General features: G+C 55.6%; 1 protein-coding gene across 1 annotated transcript; it reads right to left on the reverse strand.

Annotated features, from left to right (window-relative positions):
* Positions 1 to 4,588: 4,588 nt before the first annotated feature.
* PRPH2 (peripherin 2) lies at positions 4,589 to 25,663 on the reverse strand. The gene is made up of 3 exons (XM_004605800.2): positions 25,083 to 25,663; positions 8,346 to 8,592; positions 4,589 to 4,876 (listed from the first exon to the last, which is right to left on the reverse strand). The coding sequence occupies exons 1-3, from the start codon at positions 25,661 to 25,663 to the stop codon at positions 4,670 to 4,672; spliced, it is 1,035 nt and encodes a 344-aa protein (XP_004605857.1). The 3' UTR covers positions 4,589 to 4,669.
* Positions 25,664 to 26,328: the final 665 nt, after the last annotated feature.

A 26,328-nucleotide genomic window follows, 5' to 3' on the forward strand; every position in this document is an offset into this window, starting at 1 on the left:
CTACTCCCAGCTCTGTGCTCAAGGCCACTCCACTGAGCAGTGCCCTTGGCCCCAGTTTTCAAACTTACCTAAACAAATGCATGGTCACTTAGCCCCACTATGGTCAAGAAACAGAACCTTTTCAGGGGCCGGGGAGAGAGCTCAGTGGGCAGGGTGCGGGAGAGGGTGCTGGCTCTGCACTCAAGCGACCTGAGTTTGTTCCCTGGCGCCCCCTGAGGTCCCGAGAACTGCCAGGAGTGGTCCCTGAGCACAGCCACACAGAAACCCCGCCCATCACCAGGTCTGGCCCAAATAACTGAAAAGTACAGTTCCAGCACCCCGAAATGTTCTGGCCTTTGCGGTGACACCTCCCGCCCCTCACCTAGCCCCTGACACTTTCTGTCCCTTTGTTCCACTTGTCCCAGAGTCGCACCCACGTCTGCCCTAAGTCCTGTCTGGCCATTGACCTGGCCCCGCTCTCCCAGCCCCGCATCGGAAGGCCCTCGGGGGCCAGGGGGCCTCTCCTAGCCCGTTGTCTGGGGCCATGGAGAGATGGAATGAAGCCTCCGTGAACACGTGTGTGCAGGCGAGTTTTGTGTAGACCTACATTCGAGTCCCCTCAGTCCCTCACTGCTTACTCCCCCCACCTCCCCGCACCGTCCTCCCCAGACAATTCCTTGTGGCAAACTCACTCGGGGCTCATCCTGTTTCGGAGGCCGGGCTCTGGCCGGACATCTGAGTGAAGACTAATTTTCCCTCCTTTCACGCCTGTCTGGCCCCCGAGCATGGCAAGGCTGTTTCTCCATCCATATAGTATATGGTTGGGGGATTTGCTTGTTGGGCCACAACCTGCAGTGCTCAGGGCTTAGTCCTGGCTCTGCACTCAGAAGTCACTCCTGGCTGGGTTCAGTGGACCATATGGGGTGCTGGGGGTTGAACCCGGGTCGGCCACTGTCACGGCAGGTACCCAGCACACTGTACCATCACGCTCTCTGGCCCTCAACAGTGCTGTCACCTACCTGCACTGTCATCGCTGCTCTCCTGGCAGAGTGCTCAGGAGTCCAGGTGGTCCAGAGATCAAACCTAGGGCTCCATATGCAGAGCCTGGCCCCCAGCCCTTTGCACCATCTTCCTCCCCTTCCAGTATTAGGGGAACCTCCAAGCATTGCTCAGGGCACCTCAGCACATCTCCCCGAGGTACTTAGGCGACACCCAGCCAATTGGGCCAATGGTTTAAGGCCTCTGGGACTCAGGGACACTGCTGAGTACCTCCGGAGTCGCCAATCAGGGGGCCGGGCCGTGCAGGGGTCAAACTCAGCCTCATGCCTGCCAGGCACCGGCGCCAGCCCTTTGACCTGCCTGGCGGGCCCTGAGTCATCATCTTATGCAGGAGAGGGTGCGAGGCCTTTGCGAGCTGGCTGCCCTGCCCCGGCTAAGCTGCAGCCCTGCTGAGCCAACACCGCCGGCGGGGCCTGCAGACTCGGGCCTGATCCTATTAGTGCCCCTCCAGGTGACTCACAGGTTATTTGCTGGAGCTCAGACCTAGGCTGGCAACTTGGTACAGAAGGTCATAAGCTCCTGAGCTGAGTGCTCAGTTTTCACTTCACTCTGGAGGGTTTCAGCAACAGCAGCAAGTCCTAAGGCCCAGGCCAGGCCAGGGAGCTTGTTCTCAGGGCCTGGATTCCATTCTCAGCATCTCAACTTCCACCCCCATGACCCCTGGCAGCACCACCAAGTGTGAGCAGCGTGATGGGTCCAGGCAGCGCTGCCAGGCCAGGTCCCCCCTACAGAGACCCTGCTAACAAAGCCCTGAGCCCTGGAGCAGGAAAGCCCAGTGGGGAGAGCGCTTGCCCCATACACGGCCGGCCAGCCCCATCTCCACCCCCAGCACCACATAGGGTCCCCTGAGCACTTCCAGGAGTGAGCCCTGAGCACAGAGCCAAACTGCTGGATGTGACCCAAAAGCCAAAACACAAAGCCCTAAGGCTGGCCTTTTGATGTCACCCTTCCTGACAGGCCTTTCAAAACCAAGGGAAGAAGGGCCAGAGCAATATTCAGCAGGGAGGACATTTGCCTTGCATGCTGCCGACCTGGATTCAATCCCAGGCTTTCCATACGCCCCCCCCCCCTCACCACCACTGCCAGGAGTAGTTTCTGAGTGCAGAGCTGGAGTAAGCCCTGACAACCGCCAGGTGTGACCCCCACCAAAAAAAAAAAAAAGGAAGAAAAGGATCATTAAAAAAATAATAATTGCGGGGGTCTGAAGCAATAGTGCTGCAGGTACAGCACTTGCCTTGCACATAGTCAGCCCAGGTTTGAGCCCCGACATCCCACATGGTCCCCTGAGCACCACCAAGAGTAATTCCGGAGTGAGTCAGGAGTAATCCCTGAGCACCCCTGGGTCTCGCCCCCAGAATTCTTTTTTTAAAAAAAACTGAGCATCTGGGAGCGTAGTGTGTGACTGGTACGTATGAGACCCTGGGCCTGATCTCTGGCATCAGAATGAAACAAACACCAAGTCATTAAAAGAAAAAGGGAAATTGGCTGAGACGCTTGGAAGATGCTGATTCACACTGACCCAAGGAGAGAAGGAGACACTGGTCTCTTCCCTGCTGGTCACTGGTCAGCCTCCCACTGGGCACCCCAGAAAGCCAGCGCATCCCCCCTGAGTGTGCTCAGCCCGCCAGGTGGCTCACAGGGGCCCTAACTCCATATTTTCTTGTAGAGGGGTGGGTGGCGGGGATCTGTTTTAACCAGAGCAGGGCAGGGAGGAAGGAAATCTTGTAAAGCAGTAACATCAGGGCCTGCAAGGCAGTGCGGGTGCTGGGGCTCCTGTCTGGCACAGGGCTGGCCCTGGTTCGATCCCCGGCACCACCTAAAATCACTCAGTGACGCTCCCACATAGGAATCTAGTTGGCCTCTAGTCCAAACTCAAGCAGGTACTGAGACTGGAGGCTTTGCGGTCACTGTTGTCATAGGTGAGGCAGCGGGAGGGGTGGAGGGACGCCCAGCCGCCCGCACAGCCGCCCTGCTGCACGCTCAGGGAGCCTTCCAGTCAGCATGAGGCCAGGCAGTGGCGTGGTTATGTCCACAGCTAGAGCCGGAGACGGGACTTGGCAGGAGGGCCTCAGGTGTGGGCCTTTGATGAGTGAGCATCACACAACACCATTTGTAGTGTTTATTGTACAGCTGGGCGCAGCGGCGTCACACTGGTGGGCGCCAGGACCCTCATCACAGGGCACTGCCCCTCACCGCTCCTGCTGTGGACCAGGTCCTGGGTCTCAGAGACTCCAGAGGCAAATGGATTCAACTAGGACCAAAGTCTGACAGGAGTCCGGACGTCTTGGGCCTAACGTGGGTATGATTCTGGAAAGCCGAGAGCCTGGGCCGTGCCCGAGGTGACAGTCCCCACACCAGAAACCTGAGGACACTGGGGCTCACTCGTGCCTTCCCTGACAGTGCTCCGTCTCTCCCTTTCTCTCTGTGTGTCTCTATCTCTCACTCTCTCTGTCTTTCTGTCTCTCTGTCTCATGTTCTTGCCGTTGCTAACTCTGAAGCTGGGCTGTCTCCCGAAGTCTCCTTGAGTGCAGAGGCATCTGGGAAGGAGAAGGAAGGAGAGGTGGGAGAGAAAGCGTCACCCTCCGTTGGGCATCCGGTGTTTCCACAGCCACTGTCATGCCACCTGAGTGGGGGGGGGGGGTCCCTGCACCGATCAAGAGGCAAGCCCTGGCTCCCAAGGGTGGTCTTCTGCCCAAATGTTGCTCCTTTTCCACCAAAGGGCAGCCTTCCCACCCAGAGCCCCCGCGGGCCAGCCAATGGAGCTGGGCCTTTAGGGGACAGGCTTTATAGAACTTTCAAGCAACGTGGCTCCCTCAGCCCCTGGTTCACTCCTGACTAAGTGACTGAAATATAAAAGGAGAGAGAGAGAGAGAGAGAGAGAGAGAGAGAGAGAGAGAGAGAGAGAGAGAGAGTGTGTAGGGATGGGGTGCATCTCTTCAGTTCTCCTGATCACCATCTCCGCCCCAGTGCCTTGGCCTGTGCACGGCACTGTCCCCACCTTCGGCCCAGCAGGACCATGGTCAACGTGTCAGTGTGGCTTGTTTTCCTTTAATGACAATATGTAGCCTGACGCTGTCCAGGCTCCCGTACCCATGTTCCAAGTTACGCTGAATTTCAAAAGAAGCAGTTAGAGGCTCGCAATGGCCAACGTGTGAAAGAGGGGCAGCCAGGGGTTCCAGTGAATCCTGCTGCCAGAGGGTCCTGGTGGGCCCATGGGGTCATCAGAGAGTCCCGGTGCGTCCATCCGCATGAGTCCATCCGCATGCCGACAAGTCCTAGGGCAGGGGGCTTACAGGGGATCCACTCACTTTTTTTTTTTTTTTTAGTACTTTTTGGGTCACACCCAGTGATGCTCAGGGCTTACTCCTGGCTCTGCACTCAGGAATTACTCCTGGCGGTGCTCGAGGGACCTTATGGGATGCCAGGGATTGAACCCAGGTCGGCCGCGTGCAAGGCAAGCGCCGGCTCCCTCATTCACTCTCTGAGTCTTCTGAATGCGGGCCAGACGCTCTGAGGGGGCAGGAGACTTCTGAGTACTCGGAGGGCAGGCCCCCCTATGTGCCGGGAGCAGGGGGCCCCTCGCCAGCCCGCGCCCGGCGAGGGCAGTGTGGGCTGGAGGGCGGCCTCGCCATCAGCCGGCCTCTGGGGCCGGGCCAGCGTCCTCATCCGCGGCGTCCACCTGCTTGCCCTTGCCCAGCTGCTTCAGGCCCTGCAGGAAGGCCCGCCACGTGTCCGGCAGGCTCTGCGCCAGCAGCCAGCCCTCGCTCTCCGCCGCCGCGTCCTCCGCAGCGCCCTCCAGCGCCGTGTGCAGGTACTGCAGCCCCACCGTGATGGCCACCTGCGGAGAGGGGACACTTAACACCTGCGGGACCTTGTGTGGCCTCTGGGCGGGCGAGGGCGGGCCTGCCTGCTGCTGACCTGTCTCAGTAGCCGCCTCCCCGCCCAGCCCCCTCCACGCCCTGGGCGCCCTCCCCAAGAGCATCACTGCTCCCACATTCACCCGTACACTCAGCCTGGTGAACACGGACTATGCCCCCAGCCCTCACCCCTGCCCTTGGCCTGGTGTTTATTGGGTAACTCAGTAACTGTTGGGTGGAATTTAAAAGGTCATCTCCAGGGTCGGAAAGACCATAAGGCATTTATTTGCCTTGCATGAGACCAACCTCAGTTCAATCCCCAGCATCCCCTGAGCTCCACCAAGAGTGACCCCTGAGCACAGAGCCAAGAGTACCCAGGAGAGATAGTACAACCCCTGGCACCATATGTGGTTCAATCCTCCGAGTGCCACCTGGAGTGACTCCTGATGGCAGACCCAGGAGTAAGCCCTGAGCATCTTTGGGGGGTGTGCCTCCCCCCAAAAAAAAACCCAAAGTAATAATCCAGAAGGGAGGGAGGGAGGGAGGGAGGGAGGGAGGGAGGGAGGGAAAGAAAGAAAGAAAGAAAGAAAGAAAGAAAGAAAGAAAGAAAGAAAGAAAGAAAGAAAGAAAGAAAGAAAGAAAGAAAGAAAGAAAGAAAGAAAATGAGCATGTACTGCGATTGTTTCACAACCTACTGCAAACAATAACAAAAACAGCACATTGTTTATGGTCCCAGTAGATGCAATCTGGGAACATTTTATAAAGAGACCATGAAAGGTCCTTATAATGGACAAAGTTTCAGGTTGTTGTGATTGTTATTGCCGCTGAAAGTTTAAACTATCCAGTGGAAGAGCTCACCACCTCCAGGAAGACCTCCAGGTATGCGTGATCCCACTCTGACCCCACCCACTCTCCTGAAGGAGGTCCTTGCCACACTGTTTTACACTTGTAACAGTCCTCTCATACCAGTCACAGTATTCTGCCTTACAGAGCCCTGGGTCCGAGCGGGGTGTGCGGGTGACGGTGCCTGTGTGCTGGTTCACTCTGCAGCACCCCGATTCGGGATGGAGATGCAGCTGCCGGACCCCCATCTTCCCGCTGACTTCTGGCACCCCCGTCTTGTCAGGGGCGCCCTTTGGCCTGCTGGCGGGGAGCTCCTCTCCTGCTCTCCCCACGCGGGGGTCAGCCCCCGGGCATGGCTCTGACGGTGCCCGCGTCAGGCAGGTTCAACGTCCCCAGGGTCCCCAGAGGCGCTCTCGGTGCCCGGGCTGCCCATTCCCGAAACGGCGCGTGTCCTCGGCCAAGGCCCCTCTCGGCGTCCCCTCTGGGGACCAGGTGAGCCTCCCCGACCCCGTGATTCAGGGGCGTTTCCTGCTGCCCACTCAAAGCCAGACCCGCTGTCTCCTCGGGTCAAGCCCTAGGAACCTGCACCCGTGTTCAGTACCAAGGACAGGGCCCGTGGGGCGGGGCTTAGGGTGAGGGCTCCAGGCACTAAAAGGCAGTTCCGTGACCTACAGTGGGAGGGGAGCGGGAGGGGAGGGGAGAGGGGAGCCGGGAGAAAAGGAAGAGGAACAGAGAGGAGGGGACAGAAGAGGAGGAGGCAGGCAGGGAGGGAGGGAGGGGATGGAGGAAAGGAGAGGAGCAGGGAGAGGGGAAGGACCGGTGGGGAGGGGAGGGGAAAAACACTGCCTGGTGTGGCTCCAAAGCCAAAATGAATTAATTAAGAATTAATTTTAGGGGCTGGAGTGATAGCATAGCGGGTAGGGCGTTTGCCTTGCACACGGCCGACCCGGGTTCAATTTCCAGCATCCCATATGGTCCCCCAGCACCGCCAGGAGTAATTCCTGAGTGCAGAGCCAGGAGTAACCCCTGTGCATCGCCAGGTGTGACCCAAAAAACAAAAAACAAAACAAAAACAAAAACAAAAGTATTAATTTTAGGGGCTGGAGTGATAGCACAGCAGGTAGGAGGGCATTTGCCTTGCACGTGGCCGACCCGGGTTTGATTCCCAGCATCCCATATGGTCCCCCAAGCACCGCCAGGAGTAATTCCTGAGTGCATGAGCCAGGAGTAACCCCTGTGCATCACCGGGTGTGACTCAAAAAAAAATTAATTTTAGGGGCTGGGGCAATAGCACAGAGTATGGAGTTTGCCATGCACACAGTCAACCAGGGTTCGATTCCCAGCATCCCATATGGTTCCCCAGAGCACCACCAGGAGTAATTCCTGAGTGCAGAATTACTGGGTCTGACCCAAAAAGCAGAAAATAATTAATTTTAAAATGGGGCTAGGTGGGGCCAGAGTCACTGGATAAGGCATTTACCTTGAAAAAGGCCATTCTGGGTTTGTCCCTGGTACCCTGTATGGTGCCCTGAGCACCACCAGGGGTGATCCCTTAGTATAGAGCCAGGAGTAACTCCTGAGCAAGAAAGAAAGAAAGAAGGAAAGAAGAAAGAGAAAGAAAGAAAGAAAGAAAGAAAGAAAGAAAGAAAGAAAGAAAGAAAGAAAGAAAGAAAGAAAGAAAGAAAGAAAGAAAGAAAGAAAGAAAGAAAAGAAAGAAAGTCATGCAGTGGGAAGGGCACGTACCTTACATGCAGCCAACCCAGCTTTAATCCCTGGAGTCCCATATGGTCCCCAAACCCACCAGGAGTGATCCCTGAGTGCAGAGTGAGGCATAATCTCTGAGCACTGCAGGGTGCACCCCCTGGGGAAAAAATACAAAAACAATGGAAAGAAGCCATTGGAAGGGCTGTCGTGTGGCCCAGTGGTAGGCCGGTGCCTTCCTTGTCAGGGTCCTGGGTTTCACTCCCTGGCTCCCACTATGACAAGGAAGCAGAGACTAAAGTTCTGTACATTTGGGGACTGGAGCCATAGCACAGCAGGTAGGGCGTTTGCCTTGCACACGGCTGACCCGGGTTCGATTCCCAGCATCCCATATGGTCCCCTGAGCACTGCCAGGAGTAATTCCTGAGTGTATGAGCCAGGAGTGACCCCTGTGCATCGCTGGGTGTGACCCAAAAAGCAAAAGAAAATTTCCGTGCATATGAACTCAACAAACAGTCTAGGGCTAAAAAGGAGAAAAACAAACAAAAATCAAGGGGGGTAGTCACAGGGGCCTGCATGGGGGCAGTGGCGGGTGACGTCACCACCACCACAACCTCGTCCCCTGTGCTGTGAGACAATCTTAACAGAGCCCAAAGGGCCAGCACAGGCCAGGGACAGTGTGACCCACAGCCTGCCCCAGGGGTGGGGGTCCGGGGCAGAGGCACAGGCCAGCGGCAGGGCCACAGGACTTGCATGCAGCCCACCTGAGTTCCATCCCGGCATCCCTGCGGGCAGAGCCAGGAGGAGCCCCTGAGCATCACCAGGTGTGCACCCCCCAAAAGAACGGAGTCCAGACCCACGCCCACCCCTCACCCAGGCGCATCTGGCGCCCCCGCCTGTGCCTACCTCCAGGAGCCAGACGCAGAGCGTGGCGGCGCCCATGGCGCTCATGAGGCCGCCGTAGTAGGCCAGCAGCGCGGCCCGGCAGCCCGCCAGCCACACGTTCAGCTCCTCCGTCCGGTGGTCATAGCTATAGTGGGCCGAGTTGTTGGTGAGCTGCTGCTGGATGCAGGGCCGCGGCGAGCTGGGGTTGCAGCAGCTGAAGGGGACCCCGTCCACCAGGTACCGCCCGTCCACGTTGCTTTTGATGCGGCTGCAAGAGAGGCAGAGGCTGGAGGCCCGCCCCGGCCGTCTCCCCACGCTGGAGACCCCCAGCAGCCCTTCCCCGGCCCCGGCCCTGCCCTCGGAGCGTGCCGTGCCCCCCACAGCCAGGCGGCCCGAGAGCTGAGGCCTGGACCCCGTCCTCCCATATGGGGGAACAAGCGAGGGGAGAGGGGCTCGTCCACTGTGCTGATGCCCCCAGGCCCAGGCCCCGGCAGAGCACCATACAGCAGATCCGCCCCACAGATGTTTCCAGAAGCCCCACTCTGACGCCCAGGACCTGAGCAGAGGCAGGGGGACAGCCTGAGGACACAGGACTGTCCCTGGCCTGTGCTGGCCCTTTTGGCTCTGTTAAGATTGTCTTACAGCACAGGGGACGAGGTTGTGGTGGTGGTGACGTCACCTGCCACTGCCCCCAGTGGCAGTGCTCTTTCATTTTATTGTAGTCACCATGTTACTAAACTGGCTAGTACTGCAGATGAGACGACGCCTCACACAGACATGGAGCTCTTACCTGTGCCCTGGGCCTCCAGGCTCTCCCTGTCTGTCTCTCTGTCTCTCTCTGTCCCTCTGTCTCTCTAGCTCTCTCCCTCTCTCTATATCTCTGTCTCTCTGTTGAGTCTCTCTCTCCCTCTCTCTCTATCTCTCTGTCTCTGTCTCTCTTCTCTGTCTCTGTCTCTCTCTGTCTCTCTATCTCTCTCCCTCTCTCTCTCCCTCCCCCTCTCTCTTGCTCTCACTCCCTCTCTCCCTCTCTGTCTCACTCTTCCTCTTTTTCTGTCTCTGTCCCTGTCTCTCTTCTCTGTCTCTCCCTGTCTGTCTCTCTGCCTCTGTCTCTGTCTCTGTCTCTCTATCTCTCTCTCCCTCGCCCTCTCTCTCTCCCTCTCTCTCTCCTCTTTCTCCCCCTCTCTCCATATCCCCACCCCTCTCCTGCAACCAGGGCATCTGGGCCGCAGCCACTGTTCTGTGGTGGAGCACATCAGACAGACATACACCAACTTGGCTTCCAAATCCTAAACGAAGCAGCCAGGCCAGGGAGCTGCTTAAAGGGCCAGACCCGGGCTTTCCACGCAGGGCGCCTCAGCTTTGGTCCCCAGCACCGCCTGGAGTGCTGAGCACAGAGCCAGCAGCCCTGAGTGGGACCCAAAAGCAAAAATCAAAACGGGATTTAGAAGTAAAAACCTGGGGGCTGGGAGGAGGCAGGGAGACCGCACAGGAGGGAAGGTCCATGCCCCACTTGAGGCCACAGTGACCGGGAGCCCAGTTAGAGTCCCCGGCATCACTTAGGGTCCCTGAGAATGGCCAAGAGTGACCCCTGGGAAAAGAGGTAGGAATAGCTCCTAGGCACTGCTGGGAATGGGCCAGGAAAAGAAGAGAGGGAAAGGGCCGGAGCCATAGCACAGCGGGGAGGGCGTTTGCCTTGCCTGCGGCCGACCCGGGTTCAATCCCCGGCATTCCATATGGTCCTCCAGGCACCGCCAGGAGTAATTCCTGAGTGCAGAGCCAGGAGTAACCCCTGAGCATCGCTGGGTGTGACCCAAAAAGCAAAAAAAAAAAAAAAAAAAAAAAAAGAGAGAGAGAGAGAGAGAGAGAGAAAAGAAAGAGAGGGAAAGAGAGGGGCCAGAGAGGGAGCACCAGGGCCAGGCGCTCACCTTGTGCGAGGCTGAGCCCAGTTCCCTGTGGCTCCCAGACGCTCCTCAGGCGTCCCCAGGTGTGGCCGTGGAGGCTCTGGTACAGCTGGATTGTCCGGGTCATCCTGGCACGTCATTGGCCCTTAAACTGAGCTGCCAGTGCAGCTGCTGTGACCCCCAAGAGGGGCCCCCTGAGAACCACCTAGGAGATTTCCCCAAGGGCATCCCCTACGGTCCCCTCAGTCGGCCAGGAGCCACCCCCGGGGGTTGCTATCCTGACAGTGAAGAGGCTCCCTCTCGGGGGGTCTTGAGCACCCCTGCCCTGAGCATGTTTCCCCAGTATCTGTGTGTGGCCTCGCCTCGGCTCTTCTGGGGGTCCAGGAAGGACCCAGCATGTTCCATCCCAGGACCACAGGCCGTGATCCCTGGGCCACACTCATTCATGGAGGAAAGCGAGGTTGCGTGGGGGAGGAGGGCTAAGGAGGCGAGGAAGGCGGGTGTCCTCTATGAAGGGGGTGTCCCCTGGGTGCACTGGGGTCTGGCTCCTCACCATGGGGGACACAGGCAGGGCTGAACCTTGCAACCACCAAATGGTTCTGCAAGGAGAACATAGGCCCAGCAGGGCAGGCCTCCTGCAAGGCCAGCCCTCGGCAGTGACCCCCCCAGGACCCTCAGAGTCTCCGGGCCAGTCTGGGGGGATGCCCAGGGACAATGGGGCACTCCCTCAGTCTAATCCCTTCCACTGTATCTCAGTGTTCCCACACTTGGGGAGAGACCCCAGACCTCAACACAGCCACAGGGGCATCTGAAGAGACAGATAGGCCACTGAGTGGCAGTGAGTTCTGAATGTCCCCATCCCACTGACCTCCCTCATGGCCCGGTCTCCACCTCATTTTGCAGTTCCATAGAGCTGGGCTGTGTCCCCTCAGACTGAGGCTTCCGAAGAACGAGACTGTGTCCCCTAATACTGGGACTCCCTGAGAAAGGGCTCTGTCCCCACCAAGACTGGGGTTCCCTGAGGTCAGGGCTATTGTCCCCTAGAACTGGGGCTCCCTAAGAATAGAACTATATCCCCTCAGACTGGGGATGCCCGAGAACAGGGACACGTCCCCTCAGACTGGAGCTTCCTGAGGACAGGACTATGTCTCTTCACCCTGGGTCTCTGGAGGAGACCTGTGTCTCTCAGACTGGGGCTCCCTGAGGACATGATGTGTCCCCTCAGACTGGGGCTCGGTGAAATAGGGCTCTGTCACCTCAGACTGAACTCCCTGGGGACAAAATGTCTCCCCTCAGACTGGGGCTCTGTGAGACAAGACTGTGTCCCCTTACACTGGGGCTCCCTGAGGACAGGATTCTGTCCCTTCGACTGGGGCTCTACGTGACTTCAGACTGGGGCTCCCTGGACAAGGCTGTGTCCCCTTAGACTGGAGCTCCCTGAGAACAAGGCTGTGTCCCCTTGACTGAACTCCCTGAGACAGGGCTGTGTCCCTCAGAATGGGACACCTTGAGACAGGGCTGTGTCTCCTCAGACTGGGCTCCCTGAGACAAGATGTGTCTCACACTGGGGCTCCCCAAAAATAGGACTGTGTCCCCTCACTGGGAGTCCCCAAGGAGAGGACTGTATCTCCTCAGACTGGGGCTCCAAGACAGGCCTGTGTTTCTCAGACTGAGACTCCCTGAGGACGGGACTATCTCCTCACACTGGGACTTCCTGAATATGGGCCTGTGGCTCCTCAGACTAGGGCTCCTGGAGGAGGGGACTGTGTCCCCTCAGATCAGGGTTCCCTGAGGATAGGACTGTGTCCTTTCAGACTGGGGCTCCCTGAGACAGGGCTGAGTCCTCTCAGACTTGGGCTCCCTGAGGACAGGATTATGTGCCCCAACACTGGGACTCTCTGAGAACAGGCTGTGTCCCCTCAGACTGGTCTCCTTGAGGACAGGACTGTGTACCCTCAAACCGGGTCTCCCGGAGGAGAAGACTGTGTCCCCTTGAACTGGGGCTCCCTGAGGACAAGACTGTGTTCTCTCAGGCTTGGACTCCCTGAGAATGGGACTGTCTCCTCACACTGGAACTTCCTGAGGACAGGGCTATGACCCCTCCAACTGAGGCTCCATGTGACCAGGACTGAGTCCCTTCAGACTGGGGCTCCCTGAGACAGACTGTGTCCCCTCAGATTGGGGCTCTCTAAAACAGGCTTGGTCCCTCAACCTGGGGCTCCTGGAGGAAGGGACTATGACTTCTCAGACTGGGGCTTCCTGAGGATAGGGTTGTTGTCCCCTCAGATGGGGGCTCCCTGAGGATGGGGCTGTCTTCTCACACTGGGGCTTCATGAGCAGGGGACTATGGCCCCTCAGACTGCCCCCCCCCAGCCCAGATTCCCAGTAAGGTGCCTCCAGACTTTCTTCAGAGGAGCGCAAGCCTGGCGCTCGCTCTGATGCAAATGCTCAGGGCATGTCATCCTGTTCAATCTCCATCTAATCTGTCTAGCACTGATAATGTTTTCACAGGAGAAACTGGGGCAGCTCTCAGAAGATGAGAGGTTCCCAGTGTCACTCGTTGGGGACTCACCTGTCCCGTCCTCCACACAGCAAGCCTTTCTGAGCTGTTAATTCATCTGTCATGTGTTTCCAGGGAAGGGGGAGCTGCGTGAGGTGCAGCTGTGGGAGGGGCAGAGTGGGTACCACCGGGACCCTCCCAGCCTGCGCTGTAGATTTGTAGCCTGGACACATTCTGCCATAAATAGCCGCTCTCCCCTAAGGAGCTCTGCCACCAGCTTTGTCTAAGAAGGTGACGGAGCCTTAATCTGGGCTTGTAATCAGGACAGTCCTGAGTAAACAGATGACATTTCTGGAAGGGGGAAGACAGAGCTATGTTAAGGTGTGGGACCCCAAGAGGGTCCAGGCTGGTGCCTAAGAAACTCTGACTTTCATTAGCCAGAACATTATTATCCCCCATACTGACCTGGGCTCTGTCCTCAGGGAGGCCCAGTCTGAGGGAACACAGCCCTGTTTTCTGGGAATTCCAGCCTGAGGGGACACACTCCTGTCCTCAGGAAGCCCCAGTCTGAGGGGACAGAACCCTGTCCCCAGGGAGCCCTAGTCTGAGGAGACTCAGTTCTGTCTAACTCTTTTTTGTTGGGGGGGTCACACCCAACAACACTCAGGGGTTACTCCTGGTTCATGTACTCAGGAATTACCCCTGGTGTTGCTCGGGGGACCATATGGGATACCAGGAATCGAACCCGGCCATGTGCAAGGCAAACGCCCTCGCCACTGTACTATCACTCAAGCTCCCTCCCTAAGTCTTGAGGTGTCTATAATTGTTCAGAGCAAGCACACACACTGTAGTCTGTGTTCCCTGGGCCAGACGGGAAGGTGTGATGGTTGGGGTTCAATTTCGGCCCTCAAACTGAGCATCTCAGGCCCTCCTCTACAGCTCCTGGTGCCACCAGCTCTGAGGTACAGGAGGACACACAGGGCCGCCTAAAGTGGGCTGTCCCACCTGGCCGCTGGGCCTCAGAGAACTTTAGGGGTCTAAAGAGCAAGTTCAATGACATTGCTTAACTGAAGCCACCCCAAATGAGAACAAGAAGCCAGTTCTCACGCACATGAGGCAGGCAAAAGGGAGTGACTTCCAAGACAAAAGAGACTTAGAGACCCACAAAAGTAGGGCTAGTCTCGAACAAGCCCTCCTGAGCCAGCCAGACAAGGAGGATCACGCTTGGGAATGGACGCCATCCATTTCACGTCCCGCTGCGCTTGCGAGAGATGCAAACAAACAGGCGAAAAAGCAAGCACGTTCTTCTCCTGTGCTGTTATGTTTGGGCTTGGGGGCTACACGCAGCTGTGAGTTGATTGCTGGGGATTGCCAACAGCAAGGATGCCAGCCATGAATGGCAGGGATGCCAGGGTCACACTCAGCACATGCGGTGGCACCAAGGATTGAACTCACAGCCTTATGCTTGCAAAGCAAGTAAATGCTTTAGTTGCTGAGACAGCGCCCAGGTTCCATGAACATTATTATTATTATTATTATTATTATTATTATTATTATTATTATTATTATTATCATCATGGCTTTTGGTGTCACACCAGAGATGCTCAGGGGTTAGTCCTGGCTCTGCACTCAGGAATCACTCCTGATGGTGCTCGGGGGACCATATGGGATGCCGGGGCCCGAACCTGGATCAGCCGCATGCAAGACAAATGCCCTACCCATACTATTGCTCCGGCCCTTCGTGAACATTATTATTTTTATTTATTTTTTTAGCTTTTTGGGTCAACCCCGGCAATGCACAGGGGTTACTCCCAGCTCTGCACTCAGGAATTACTCCTGGCAGTGCTCAGGGGACCATATGGGATGCTGGGAATTGAACCCTGGTGGGCCTTGGCATGCAGGGCAAACGCCCTACCCGCTGTGCTATCGCTCCAGCCCCCTTGAACGTTATTCTTTATGTGTGAGAAATGCATATATGTTGTGCGTGTTAGGTATTTTATTTTTAATTTTGGCTTCAGTTTTTGGGCCACACTGGCAGTGCTCAGGGCTTGCTCCTGACTCTGGTCTTAGGGCTCACTCCTGGCGGGCTCAGGGTACGAGGCTGGGTACCTACAAGACAAATACCTTACTCATTGTGCTATCTCTCTGACCCCTCTGAATGTTCTGTTACTGCCTCTGGAAGTATTTACGGGTCAAAGGAAATAACATCTGGATTTACAACAAGACCCTCAAAAAGAGGCATTTGTCCTGGTGAAATGAGACCAAAGTGATAGCACAGTGGGCTGGGCATTTGCCTTTCACGAAGCTGACCCGGATTCAATTCCCGGCATCCCATAGGGTCCCATGAGCACCGCCAGGAATGGTTCCTGAGTGCAGAGCCAGGAGTAACCCCTGAGCATCGCCGGGTGTGACTCAAAAAGCAAGCTGCCAACCCTCCCCCTCCAAAAAAAAGACCAGTGCTCTGCCACTGTGCCACAGCCCTGGGCCAGAATCATGCACTTCAGATGGGCATGTTATAGGGCATATGAATTATATCTTGATAAAACCGGTTTTTAAACCTTCTCCCAATCCCTACTGTGAAATTTTAGAAATATTCCTTACATTCCCTAAAACTCAGTTTGTTGGTTTGGTTTTTTTTTTTAATGTATAAGCACAGATAACAACACCTGGGGAAAAAATACCAGGAGTCGCTTTGTTCAGAAAAAAATAAGAACCACCAACTACCTCTCACCAGAGCTGTAAGGCAGGTATGTGAATGTGTGTGCACAGGTGTCTGGGGTGTGACCCGGAAGGGGGCTGGAAACTCTAAATTCTTTCTTTGGTTGGGGGAGCGAGGGAAGGGATTGGATGGGCCCCGCTTGATGGTACTCAGGGCTTACTCCTGGCTCTGAGCTCAGGAGCACTCCTGGAGGTGTGGGAGACCATATGTGGTGCCGGGGATCAAACCCAGGTTGACTGTATACAAGGCACGTGCTCTACCCACTGTACTATTGCTCCTAAACTGTAAATTCATATTAAAAGTCTGATCTCAGGGCTGGAGCGATAGCACAGCGGGTAGGGCATTTGCCTTGCACGCGGCCGACCCGGGTTCAATTCCCAGCATCCCATATGGTCCCCCGAGCACCGCCAGGAGTAATTCCTGAGTGCATGAGCCAGGAGTAACCTCTGTGCATCGCTGGGTGTGACCCCCCAAAAAAAAAAAAAAAAAAAAAACCTGAGCTCTTCCCACCTGAGATCTTTGTGCAGATTGAAAGCAACCTTTGATTTTTTGGGGGGAGGGCTATATTGGGTCACACCCAGGGATGCTCGGCGGTTACATCTGGCTCTACACTCAGAAACTACTCCTGGGGTAGGGAACCATATGGGATGCTGGGGATTGAACCCGAGCCAGCCACATGCAAGGCAAACGCCCTACCCACTGCACTATCGCACTGGCCCCAACCCTTGATATTTTTGTTTTTGTTCATTCATTTTTGTTTGGGGGCCACACCCAGCAGTGCTCCTGGCCTCCTCCCGGCTCTGCACTCAGGGATCACTCCTGGCAGTGTGTGGTGGAACATGTGGGCTGCTGGGCATTGAACCCTGATCAGCCACATGCAAGGCAAGGTGGTCTCCCGCACCTCCTTTCCACCCACCCTGAAGCAGGGCTCCCCTTCCATTCCTGGGGGAACCTGGATGCCGGAACCCAGCGCCTCATGGGCTGGAGAGGCTGCAGGCCCAGCTGCAAGGCTCTGAGTCGCCCGGATGAACAGTCCCGGGCAGAGACTGCAGACCCCAACCGGGCCACAGGCGCCAGACCTGCCCATGGAGAGGCCCTTTCTTCTCCTCCCGTCCCTCCTTTGCAGGCAGGCAGGGATGGGGACTGCAAAAGTTCTGGTGCTTCCAAACCCAACCCACCCAAGGGCGTGGGGGCTCTTGAGTGACAGAAACTCATTTGCGGGCTGGAGAGATAGTGCAGGTGGCAGGGCAGGATCAAACTTGCCCTCAGCCTACCTGGGTTCAATCCCAGCCCCACACTGTGGACTCCAGAGCTGGCCCGGAGTGATTCCTGGGCACAGAGTCAGGAAGAAGCCCTGAACACAGCTGGGGGCGCCCTCCCCCAGAAGAAACCCCAACAGAAACCCATCTGAGATTCAGGAACCCCGGTGAGATGCAGAAAGTTGGACCCCCGGAAGGAGAAGCTCTACGCACAAAGACTGGGGGAAGGTTGTAAAAATCAGGGCCCAGCGATTGTTAGGACCAGAATCAGCTTAACGGTAGGCTGACGTTATTGTTATCATTCTGGAAAGCATCACTTATCCAGGACAGCAACAGCCTTTGGGTAAAAGGTTTATGAAGATGGGGCTGGAGCAATAGCACAATGAGTAGGGTGTCTGCCTTGCACGAGGCTGACCCGGGTTCGATTCCCAGCATCCCATATGGTCCTCCAAGCACTGCCAGGAGTAATTCCTGAGTGCATGAGCCAGGAGTAACCCCTGTGCATCGCTGGGTGTGACCCAAAAAGCAAAAAAAAAAAAAGGTTTCTGAAGACACTAGCAGTCTTGGGAACCCCCAGTAACCAGGAACCACGGCAGTGCTGCTAAAGGCTGGGATAAAGCACGCCCGGCCCCAAGCCGCCTCCGTGCTGTCTGTGAATTCACGACAACATCTGTCTGGCACAGGTCGGGAAAAGGTGTGCCCTGACCTGAGCGGGTCCAGGACATTTCCTTCGGGTGAGCTATATCCTGCTCTCCCTTCTGATGGGTGGTTGTAACTGTGGTTAATCCTGCCAGGTTTTAATTGACACTTTGGCGTGTGCTGTTGGGGTCTAAATGCACCCTCAGTGTTTAAAGCCTTTGTCGAGTGGATTAGAGTCCCACAACCCATCGCAATTCTGGGCCCTCGCCAGGAAGTCAGCTGTCAGCCTCCGCCTGTGTCTTGGGGACTTAGGGATAACAATAGGAAGTGGGTAGGGCACTTACCTTCATGTGGCTGACCCAGTTTCCATCCCCGGCACCCCATATTGGTCCCCGAGCACCGCCAGGAGTGATCCCTGAGCACAGAGCCAGGAGTAACCCCTAAGCATCACTGGATGTGGCCCCAAAACAAACAAAACCACTCACTTTGCAGGGCTGGAGAGAGCACAGGGATTAAGGCACTTGTGGTGAACACATCCAACTCTGGTTCCATCCCCAGCACCACATAATGTCCCCTGAGCCCTACCAGGGCTAAGCTCTGAGCACAGAGCCAGGAGTAAGCCCTGAACACCACCAGGTGTGCCCCCCAAATCCTTCATTGATTAATTAACCCCATCAGGAATCAAGATGTGAATAGGAAAATGCTACAGTGACCCAGGCAGGAGGGGACATGGCAGCCCACACTCTTCTTTCTTTCTTTCTTTCTTTCTTTCTTTCTTTCTTTCTTTCTTTCTTTCTTTCTTTCTTTCTTTCTTTCTTTCTTTCTTTCTTTCTTTCTTTCTTTCTTTCTTTCTTTCTTTCTTTCTTTCTTTCTTTCTTTCTTTCTTTCTTCCTTCCTTCCTTCCTTCCTTCCTTCCTTCCTTCCTTCCTTCCTTCCCTCCCTCCTCCCTCCCTCCCTCCCTCCCTCCCTCCCTCCCTCCCTCCCTCCCTCCTCCTTCCTTCCTTCCTTCCTTCCTTCCTTCCTTCCTTCCTTTCTTTCTTTCTTTTTTTTTTTTTGTGAGGTGGGGAGCAGTTTTGAGCCATACCTGGCGATGCTCAGGGCTTACTCCTGGCTTGGCACTCAGGAATCACTCAGGGTGGTGCTGGGGGAACTATATGGGACGCCAGGGATCGAACCTAGGTCAGCTGTGTGAAAGGCAAATGCTCTATCCTTTTTACTGGCCCCTCAGCGCTTTTTCTGTTGTGTTCTTCCACGTGCAGGGAGGGGTGCAGGTCCCAGCATCCTCAGGCAAACCTGCCCTCAGCAGCTCCCTCCCTCCAGGGCGCTGCCCAGGGGCGCCCTCTCCCTTCCCAGGGGCCCTGGAGGGGCTAGAGAGAGAGCCTTTCTGCTCTACCTTTGCTCCTCAGGACTCGCTTTGAGGAAAGTAGGAGCCAACAGATTCGTTTTCTCCCTGGAACTTTGAGGAAAGTGAGAGAAACAAGCAGAAAGACAAAAGCAAAAGCCTCACCGGTGCTGCCCTGAGAGGCTGGGGGAAGGGTACAGGGTCCGGGATAAGACTGGGGCCAAGGGGGCTGGAGCAATAGCACAGGGAGTAGGGCGTTTGCCTTGCACGCGGCCAACCTGAGTTTGATTCCCAGCATCCCATATGGTCCTCTGAGCACCACCAGGAGTAATTCCTGAGTGCAGAGCCAGGAGTGACCCCTGTGCATCGCCAGGTGTGGGCTCCCCCCCAGAAAAAAGACTGGGGCCAGGCATTGCCTTCCACAGGGTCCGGAGTCGGGGGGACCTCAGCCCTGCATGCCCACCAGCCCAAGAACAAGCAAGAGTGACCTGGAGGTCCCCTGAGCACTGCAGGGTCTGAGCAGCAGAGCAGGAGACACACAGGGTGGGGCAGGGAGGGGTCTGGCCCCTGAGAACGGGAAGGAAGAAAATGGACAGATACAAGATGGCCATACTTCTATGTGGAATATAAAGAAACAAGACAAGGACCAGAGCGACAATACATATTTGCCTCGCCAACCCAGGTTCGATTCCCGGCATCCCATATGTTCCCCTGTGCACCGCCAGGAGTAGCCCCTGAGCATCGCTGGATGTGGCCAATATCAACAACAAAAATTTTTTTAAAGAAAAGAAAGAAGAGCGCTGGAGTGATAGCACAGTGGGTAGGGCAGCAGGTTTGCCTTGCACACGGCCGACCCGGGTTCAATTCCCAGCATCCCATATGGTCCCCTGAGCACTGCCAGGGGTAATTCCTGAGTGCAGAGCCAGGAGTGACCCCTGTGCATCGCCGGGTGTGACCCAAAAAGCAAAAAAGAAGGGAAGAAAGAGATGAGGAGATGCCACAGGCCAATGAGAAGCGCCTGGCAGCTGGCAACGGGAGAGCCCGTGGTGGAAAGAGATTGGTGGGGAGGGCGGGGGATGGGCACCACTTCCAAAGATGAATATTTACATCCCTGTAACCCAGTATCACCTAGAGAAAAGTCAAACTTTTACAGGGGCCCATGGAAGAGCGAAAGCTCAACAGGCGCAGGCTTGGCCCAAGGGGAGCCCGGCTGGATTCCCCCCAGCACGACCCCGAGAACCCCTCAGAGCAGTGCAAGGTGTGGTCAAAGGGGGGTCCCCAGGGGTGTGGTTCAGTGTGAGGGTGTTGGCTTGCAGGCATGAGGCTCCAAGTTCAGTCCCCAGCACCCTGCACATCACCAGGATGCTGTCCCCACTGCCCTGACAAAGTGTGAGCCCCCACCTCAGTGACAAAAACAAGAGCAGAAGAGGCACAAGCCTCGCGTTATTGGTGATAGACGGGCATCAGAGCCCCTTCCCGGGGGTGCAGCCAGCCCTTAGTTCAGTTGATTCAAGCACTGAACGATCAATCGCAAGACTCTGGAGCAATAGCACAGTGGGGAGGGCGCTTGCCTTGCACGAAGCCAACCTGGGTTCAATTTTCAGCATCCTATATGGTCCCCTGAGCACTGCCAGGAGTGATCCCTGAGTGCAAAGCCAGGAGTCAGCCCTGAGCACAGATGGGTGTCACACACACACACACACACACACACACACACACACACACACACACACACTCACTCACTCACTCACTCACTCAAAAAAAAGAAAAAAGAAAAGAAAAGGAAAAACACCAGATGAATGGAAGCAGATTAAAAATAGTCTTGACAAAAGTCTGGAGAGTATTCAGAGGGGATAATGTCTAAGAATATCCACTTCCAGGAACATGATGAGAGGAGTGAGTTCTGAGAGTTGGCCAGGCAGTCTCGTACTGAACTGCACACTGGAAATACCTGAAACTTGCTAAGGGAGCATATCTTCAAAACTCTGCACTGTTGCGGGGACACTGGGGACATTGGTGGTGGGAAGTGTGCGCTGGTGGAGGGATAGGCCTTGGGACTGTATGTATGACTGAAACCCCATCATGTCAACTTTGTGACTGCATATTTCATGGTTATTCAGTTAAAGAATAAATTAATTAACCAAAAAAATTTTAAAAACTTCCAAGACAGAGAGACAGAGAGACAGAGAGAGACAGAGAGAAAGAGAGAGAGAGAGAGAGAGAGAGAGAGAGTATCTGCCATATGCCATAAAGGCAGGTGGAGGGGGGAGGGAAACCGAGGACATTGGTGGTGGGAAATACAGTCTGGTGAAGTGAAGGTGTTGGAACATTGTATGGCTGAAATCCAATCATAAACAACTTTGTAACTGTGTATCTCACTATGATTCAGTTAAAAAATAAATTTTAAATAATTTTTAGATAAAAATTAAGAAATTCTTCCCCCCAAAATATAACATTAAAAAGTCTGGGGACGTGGCTCAGGGACAGGACACTTGCCTTCACATACAAGGCCCTAGATTTCTGCCCCTACTCCACAATAAATACATAACTAAAGAAGACCCCACTGCAAAAAATAGCATGAGATGACTGTGACGCGTCATCTGCTAAGGCTTTGCTGGTGTCTTTTGCTGTTACTGATAGACACGTTTCCATCCGCAGGTGGAGCAGCTGGAATTTACAATGTAACATGACAGTCAAGTCTCAGGAAGGCTGGGGAGGGCCAGAGTGACAGTACAGCAGGCAGGGCACGTGCCTTACAAGTGGCCAACCCCAGGTTTGGTCCCAGGTGGCCTATGTGGTCCCCAGCAGTCCACCAAGAGTAAGCCCTGAGCACCATTGGGTGTGGCCCCCAAATACAAAACAATCAATAAGGTTGGGGGAACTGGTGGTTCTAGGTGATACAAATTATGCTACTAAGTTGCAAATTGGGGCACTAAATCCTTTACTATAGATTTACTGGCTTAATCTTCAGCCCTTACTGATGCTCTGAGCACTATAAACAAAGTAAGTGAGTAAATAAACAGCTGCTGGTCAGCTGGCAGGAGAATCTGGGCTTGGGGTGGAGTGATAGACCAGAGCTTACCCTGGTTTGCGGCAGACCTGGGTTTGATTCCTGACATCCCATGTGCTGCCCTAGGTACCACCAGGAGTAACCCCTGAGCATCCCTGGGTGGCCCCCAAACAAAACAACAACAACAACAGTAAAGAATCTAAATTTTCCTTTTCTATTTTTCTTCTTCAAAAAAGAATCTTTATCAGCAGTTGGGATTGGAGCGATAGCGATATCACAGAGGGTAGGGCATTTGCCTTGCACGAGGTTGAACCGGGTTTGATTGCTCACGTCCCATATGGTCCTCCGAGCACCTCCAGAAGTAATTCCTGAGTGCATGAGCCAGGAGTAACCCCTGTGCATTGCTGGGTGTGACCCAAAAAGCAAAAAAAAAAAAAAAAAAAGTTTCTGAAGACACTAGCAGTCTCAGGAACCCCGAGTAACCAGGAGCCACAGCTGTGCTGCTTAAGGGCTGGGAAAAAGCGCGCCTGGCCCCAAGCCACCTCCGTGCTGGCTGCGGATTCATGTTTGCCTTCCACGCGGCTGACCTGGGTTGATTCCTCCGTCCCTCTCAGAAAGCCTGGCAAGCTACCGAGAGTATCCCGCCCACACGGCACAGCCTACCAAGCTCCCTGTGGTGTATTCAATATGCCAAAAACAGTAACAAGTCTCACAAGGGAGACGTTACTGGTGCCTGCTCGAGCAAATCGATGAACAACGGATGACAAGTGACAAGTGATACAAGTGATTTTTCTTCTTCAGGTTCTCACCATAATTTTAAACAGAGAAAATCTCCACCAAGCCCAGGAAAGAAAGGACCCTCTCACACTGCTAAGCTAGATTGGGAGTTAAAGCAGTTCTGAGCTGGGTGACTCTTGGTCTAAACTTTTCAAAGCGTGGACTATGAGGCAAACACCTAGAGAAATTCTCCTCTCTGGGGTGAGCTGGGTCTGAAGACTCTGGAGAGATCTATTTCTCTAAGATCTATTTCTCTGTGCAGGAGAAAATCCAGGGAACTTGCAGGGAAAGGCAGAAAGACTTTTTCTCATCCACTCACGGAGGCTGAGTCGTTCCTGCCCCCTCAAACGCATCCCCAGGTATTTTTTAGTTTGTTGGGGTGTGGGAGGGGGGCATACCCAGCGGTGCTCAGGGCTGACCCCTGGCTCAGCACTCAGGGATCAATTTTTTTTTTTTTTTTTTGCTTTTTTTGGGTCACACCCAGCTATGCTCAGGGGTTACTCCTGGCTTTGCACTCAGGAATTACTCCTGGCGGTGCTTGGGGGACCATATGGGATGCCGGGGATCGAACCCGGGTCGGCCGCGTGCAAGGCAAACGCCCTACCCGCTGTACTATCGCTCCGGCCCCTCAGGGATCAATTTTGATGGGCTAGGGGGAACATATAGGGTGCTGGGGATACAACACCGGGCAGCCATACTCAAGGCACACACCTAACCCATTGGTCTCTGGCTCCAGCCCTGTCCCTTCAAGTTCTACTTGTCCCTTTGGCTTCAAGAAATGGATGTGTGGTTGGAGCGATAGCACAGCAGGTAGGGCGTTTGCTTTGCATGCGTGCATCGCCAGATGTGACCCAAAAGGTAAAAAATAAAATAAAATAAACCAGGCTGTTGTTTAAAAGAAAAAAAAAAAAAGAAAGAAACGGATGTAAATCATGCTGCCCCGTGCCATCCTGTGGACCCGATATCCGGGGGAGACAGAGCTATTTACCAGCCTCTCCTTGAGGAGGGATTTGCAGCACTAATCCCCCACCCCCACCCACCCTGAGAACTAAAACCACGCAGTGACCTTCAGTCCGACTTCCTTTCTCCCTCGAGATAGCCGCCAGCCATCTGGAGCTCCGGTGTGTGGCCAGCCCCACGCCCGGGTGCAAATCCCCTGGAGTTCGCCAGCCTCCCAGCATCAGCACTGAGCCCCAGGCCTGAGCGAGGGCAACGGGGGAGGGAGAGCGAGCGGTGGGCATAGCTGCCACCACTGGCATGTGGGCAAGGGTCTCTCCAGAGGGAACGTTTGCAGTTGGGGAACACACAGGGCCCCACAGGCGTATGCCCTCGTGCGCCCAGCGTGGAAGCACGGCGGGCATTGCACCAGCCTTGCTGTGTGCCAGGAGGTGGCCACGCCTCAGTTCAGAGGAGAAGCCCCAGGGTGGCACGTGATGGTTCCAGGCCAGCCCGGACGCCCTGGTCACCTCCAGACCCAAGGTCCACGTCCTTGGGAGTGGACGCTCAGTGTGCAAAGGCTGGGAAAGGGGAACTTTACCCTTCCAGGCCACATCTGTCAACTGCGCACAGATGGTATGAGTGACGGAGAGATGTCTCCGCAGGGCGGCTCTTCAGCCTTCTTGCACCCACACCCTCTGCAGACGCCCCAAGGACCAGCCACCAGTGATCTCAACCGCTCTACCCCTGCAGCCTGGCACGGCTTCATGGCTGGGCGGCTGGAGGTGGCGGGTGATCTCAGAATACCCTTGTCCCTGCTGGCACTCCTGTCTGGAGCCCCTCGAAGCAGCTTCTATGACGTGACATCCTTAGCCAGGGGCATCGCACAATCATTGACAACAGGAAGGAAAGAGGCCCAGAGAGAAAGGGTAGTGTTTAGGGTGCTAACTTGCCTAAGGTTGACCTGGGTTCGGTCCCCAGCACCCCAGAGGGTCCCCTATGCCTCACCAAGAATCATCTCTGAGTGCAGAGCCAAGAGTAAGCCCCGAGCACCACCAGGTGTGGCCACAAAACCTAAATAGAGAAACGTTGTTTATTGTTTTAAAAAGGGAGGGGAAAGTGAAATTAGTGAGTGTATGATGGGGCTGGAGGTTTTGGACACACCCAGCAGTGCTCACGGCTTACTCCGGGCTCTGTGTTCAGGGATGAGTCCTGGTGGGTCTCAGGAGACCAACGGTGGTACTGGGGATAGCACCAGAGTTCCACATACCTTACCCAATGCATCTTTCCGGTCCCAATATACAGGTTTTTTTCAAAGCTAGATTGTCGAGTCAGGGAGATCGCTCAAAGGGCTGGAGTTCTTGTTTTGCAGGTGCAAGACCCCAGGTTTAGCCCCTGGTCCCACATGCTTCCCCATGCACCACCAGGTCTGGCCCAGGTGGCCCCCAGCTCCACTGGGCCCAAACAGCACCATCTGATGCAGATGGCCGAGCATCACCAAGAGTGACCCCAGGCCCTCTGAGTCGTGGTCAGGAACCCCACAAAGGTAATCTCTGGTCCTCTCCCTAGGACCCCACCTAAGACGCCTTTCCGTGTCGGGATAACTTGTACAGACAGAGCACCCAGTGGGGGAAGAAAGGGCCAGGGAATGGAGCCCACAGGGCTGGCCACTCACTCTTTGACTTCCTTGGACGAGAAGTCCAGGTAGCGGTTGCTGATCCACTGGATCTCGAACCAGTCCCGAAAGCCGTTGTTGCCACAGCACTTGAACTCGATCTGCAGCAGGTCCAGCGTCTTCTTCATGAAGCACCGGCCGGGGGTGTCGGTGTCCCGGTAGTACTTCATGCCGTTCCGGAGCCCCTGCTCCAGCGTGGCGTCCAGCGAGCCCTGAAGCAGGAAGCAGCAGAGGGCCACGAGGAGGAGGGCGGCGTGAAAGAGCACGCAGCCCGCCAGGTAGGGCTTCAGCCACGGCTGCCACCGGGCAAACTTGGCGGGGTCCAGGGCGTCGTAGCAGATCTTGCCGGCCAGAGAGTTGCAGACGAAGGCCAGCGCCCCCATGGTGATCAAGGAGTTGGGCACGAAGTGACTCTCCGAGTTATCCATCACATCGCTCCTCTTCCGGAGCTCGATCTTGAGGAACAGCCCCAGGCTGAAGAGGAGAATGCCCGCCAGCACCGAGAACCAGTTCAGGAGCCAGAGCCCTTGGGCCAACTTAACCCGTTTCTTTTGGTCAAACTTGACTTTGAGCAGGGCCATGGTGGCGAGCTGGTTCTGGGGGGCGTCCCGCCGCTCAGCTGCCACTCTCCACTTCGCTCCAGCCCAGGGGCCGGGGACTCAGGGCCCAGGGCACGGGGCTGGGGGTCCGAGCTGCAGGGAGCCGTTGCAGCAGGGGCTATCCATATTGAGCCCCCCGGAGCAGAGACCACCCCCACTTCCCCCCCACCTTGTTAATTGCTTAGTCGTAGCAGGCGGCTCTTGCAGCTCTGCAGTTTCTGCTGTTTCCTTCCCGGCCCAGAGGGGACCCCCAGGCACCGCAGATTAAAAGCTGGAGGCACGCGGCCTCTGGCTAATCTCTTTAGTCGCTTCATCCCATTAGATAAAGCCCTGCGGGCTTCAGAGCACGGCCCCAAGGAGCCTCCCCTGGTGAGCTTGGAGAATGGGGAGGCCTAAGGGAACAGAGGACCCAGAGAAATGACACAGGGGTAGGAAGGTGGCCTCACCGGCCAGCCCCGGCTCAACCCCCAGCACGGCACGGCAGAGGGTCGCCCGACCCTACCAGGAGTGATCCCTGAGCACAGAGTCAGGAGCGAGCTCTGAGCGTTGATGGGTGTGGCCTCAGAAGCCCCCCCAGAAAGCAAAAGGGAACAGGAACAGCCGGAGGAAGGGGGACTCAGGCTCAGACACCACACCCCCAGGCCAGA

The sequence above is a fragment of the Sorex araneus genome, chromosome 4 (genome assembly GCF_027595985.1).
Source record: "Sorex araneus isolate mSorAra2 chromosome 4, mSorAra2.pri, whole genome shotgun sequence".
NCBI lineage: Eukaryota > Metazoa > Chordata > Mammalia > Eulipotyphla > Soricidae > Sorex > Sorex araneus.

Excerpts from the sequence above, each read along its gene's own strand:
- PRPH2 (XM_004605800.2), bottom strand. The coding sequence starts at position 25,663 with ATGGCCCTGCTCAAAGTCAAGTTTGACCAAAAGAAACGGGTTAAGTTG. Across the intron at positions 8,593-25,082 it reads TCGTCCAAGGAAGTCAAAGA|CCGCATCAAAAGCAACGTGG; the intron begins GTGAGTGGCCAG and ends CCTCTCTTGCAG. Across the intron at positions 4,877-8,345 it reads TCTGCGTCTGGCTCCTGGAG|GTGGCCATCACGGTGGGGCT; the intron begins GTAGGCACAGGC and ends CCCTCTCCGCAG.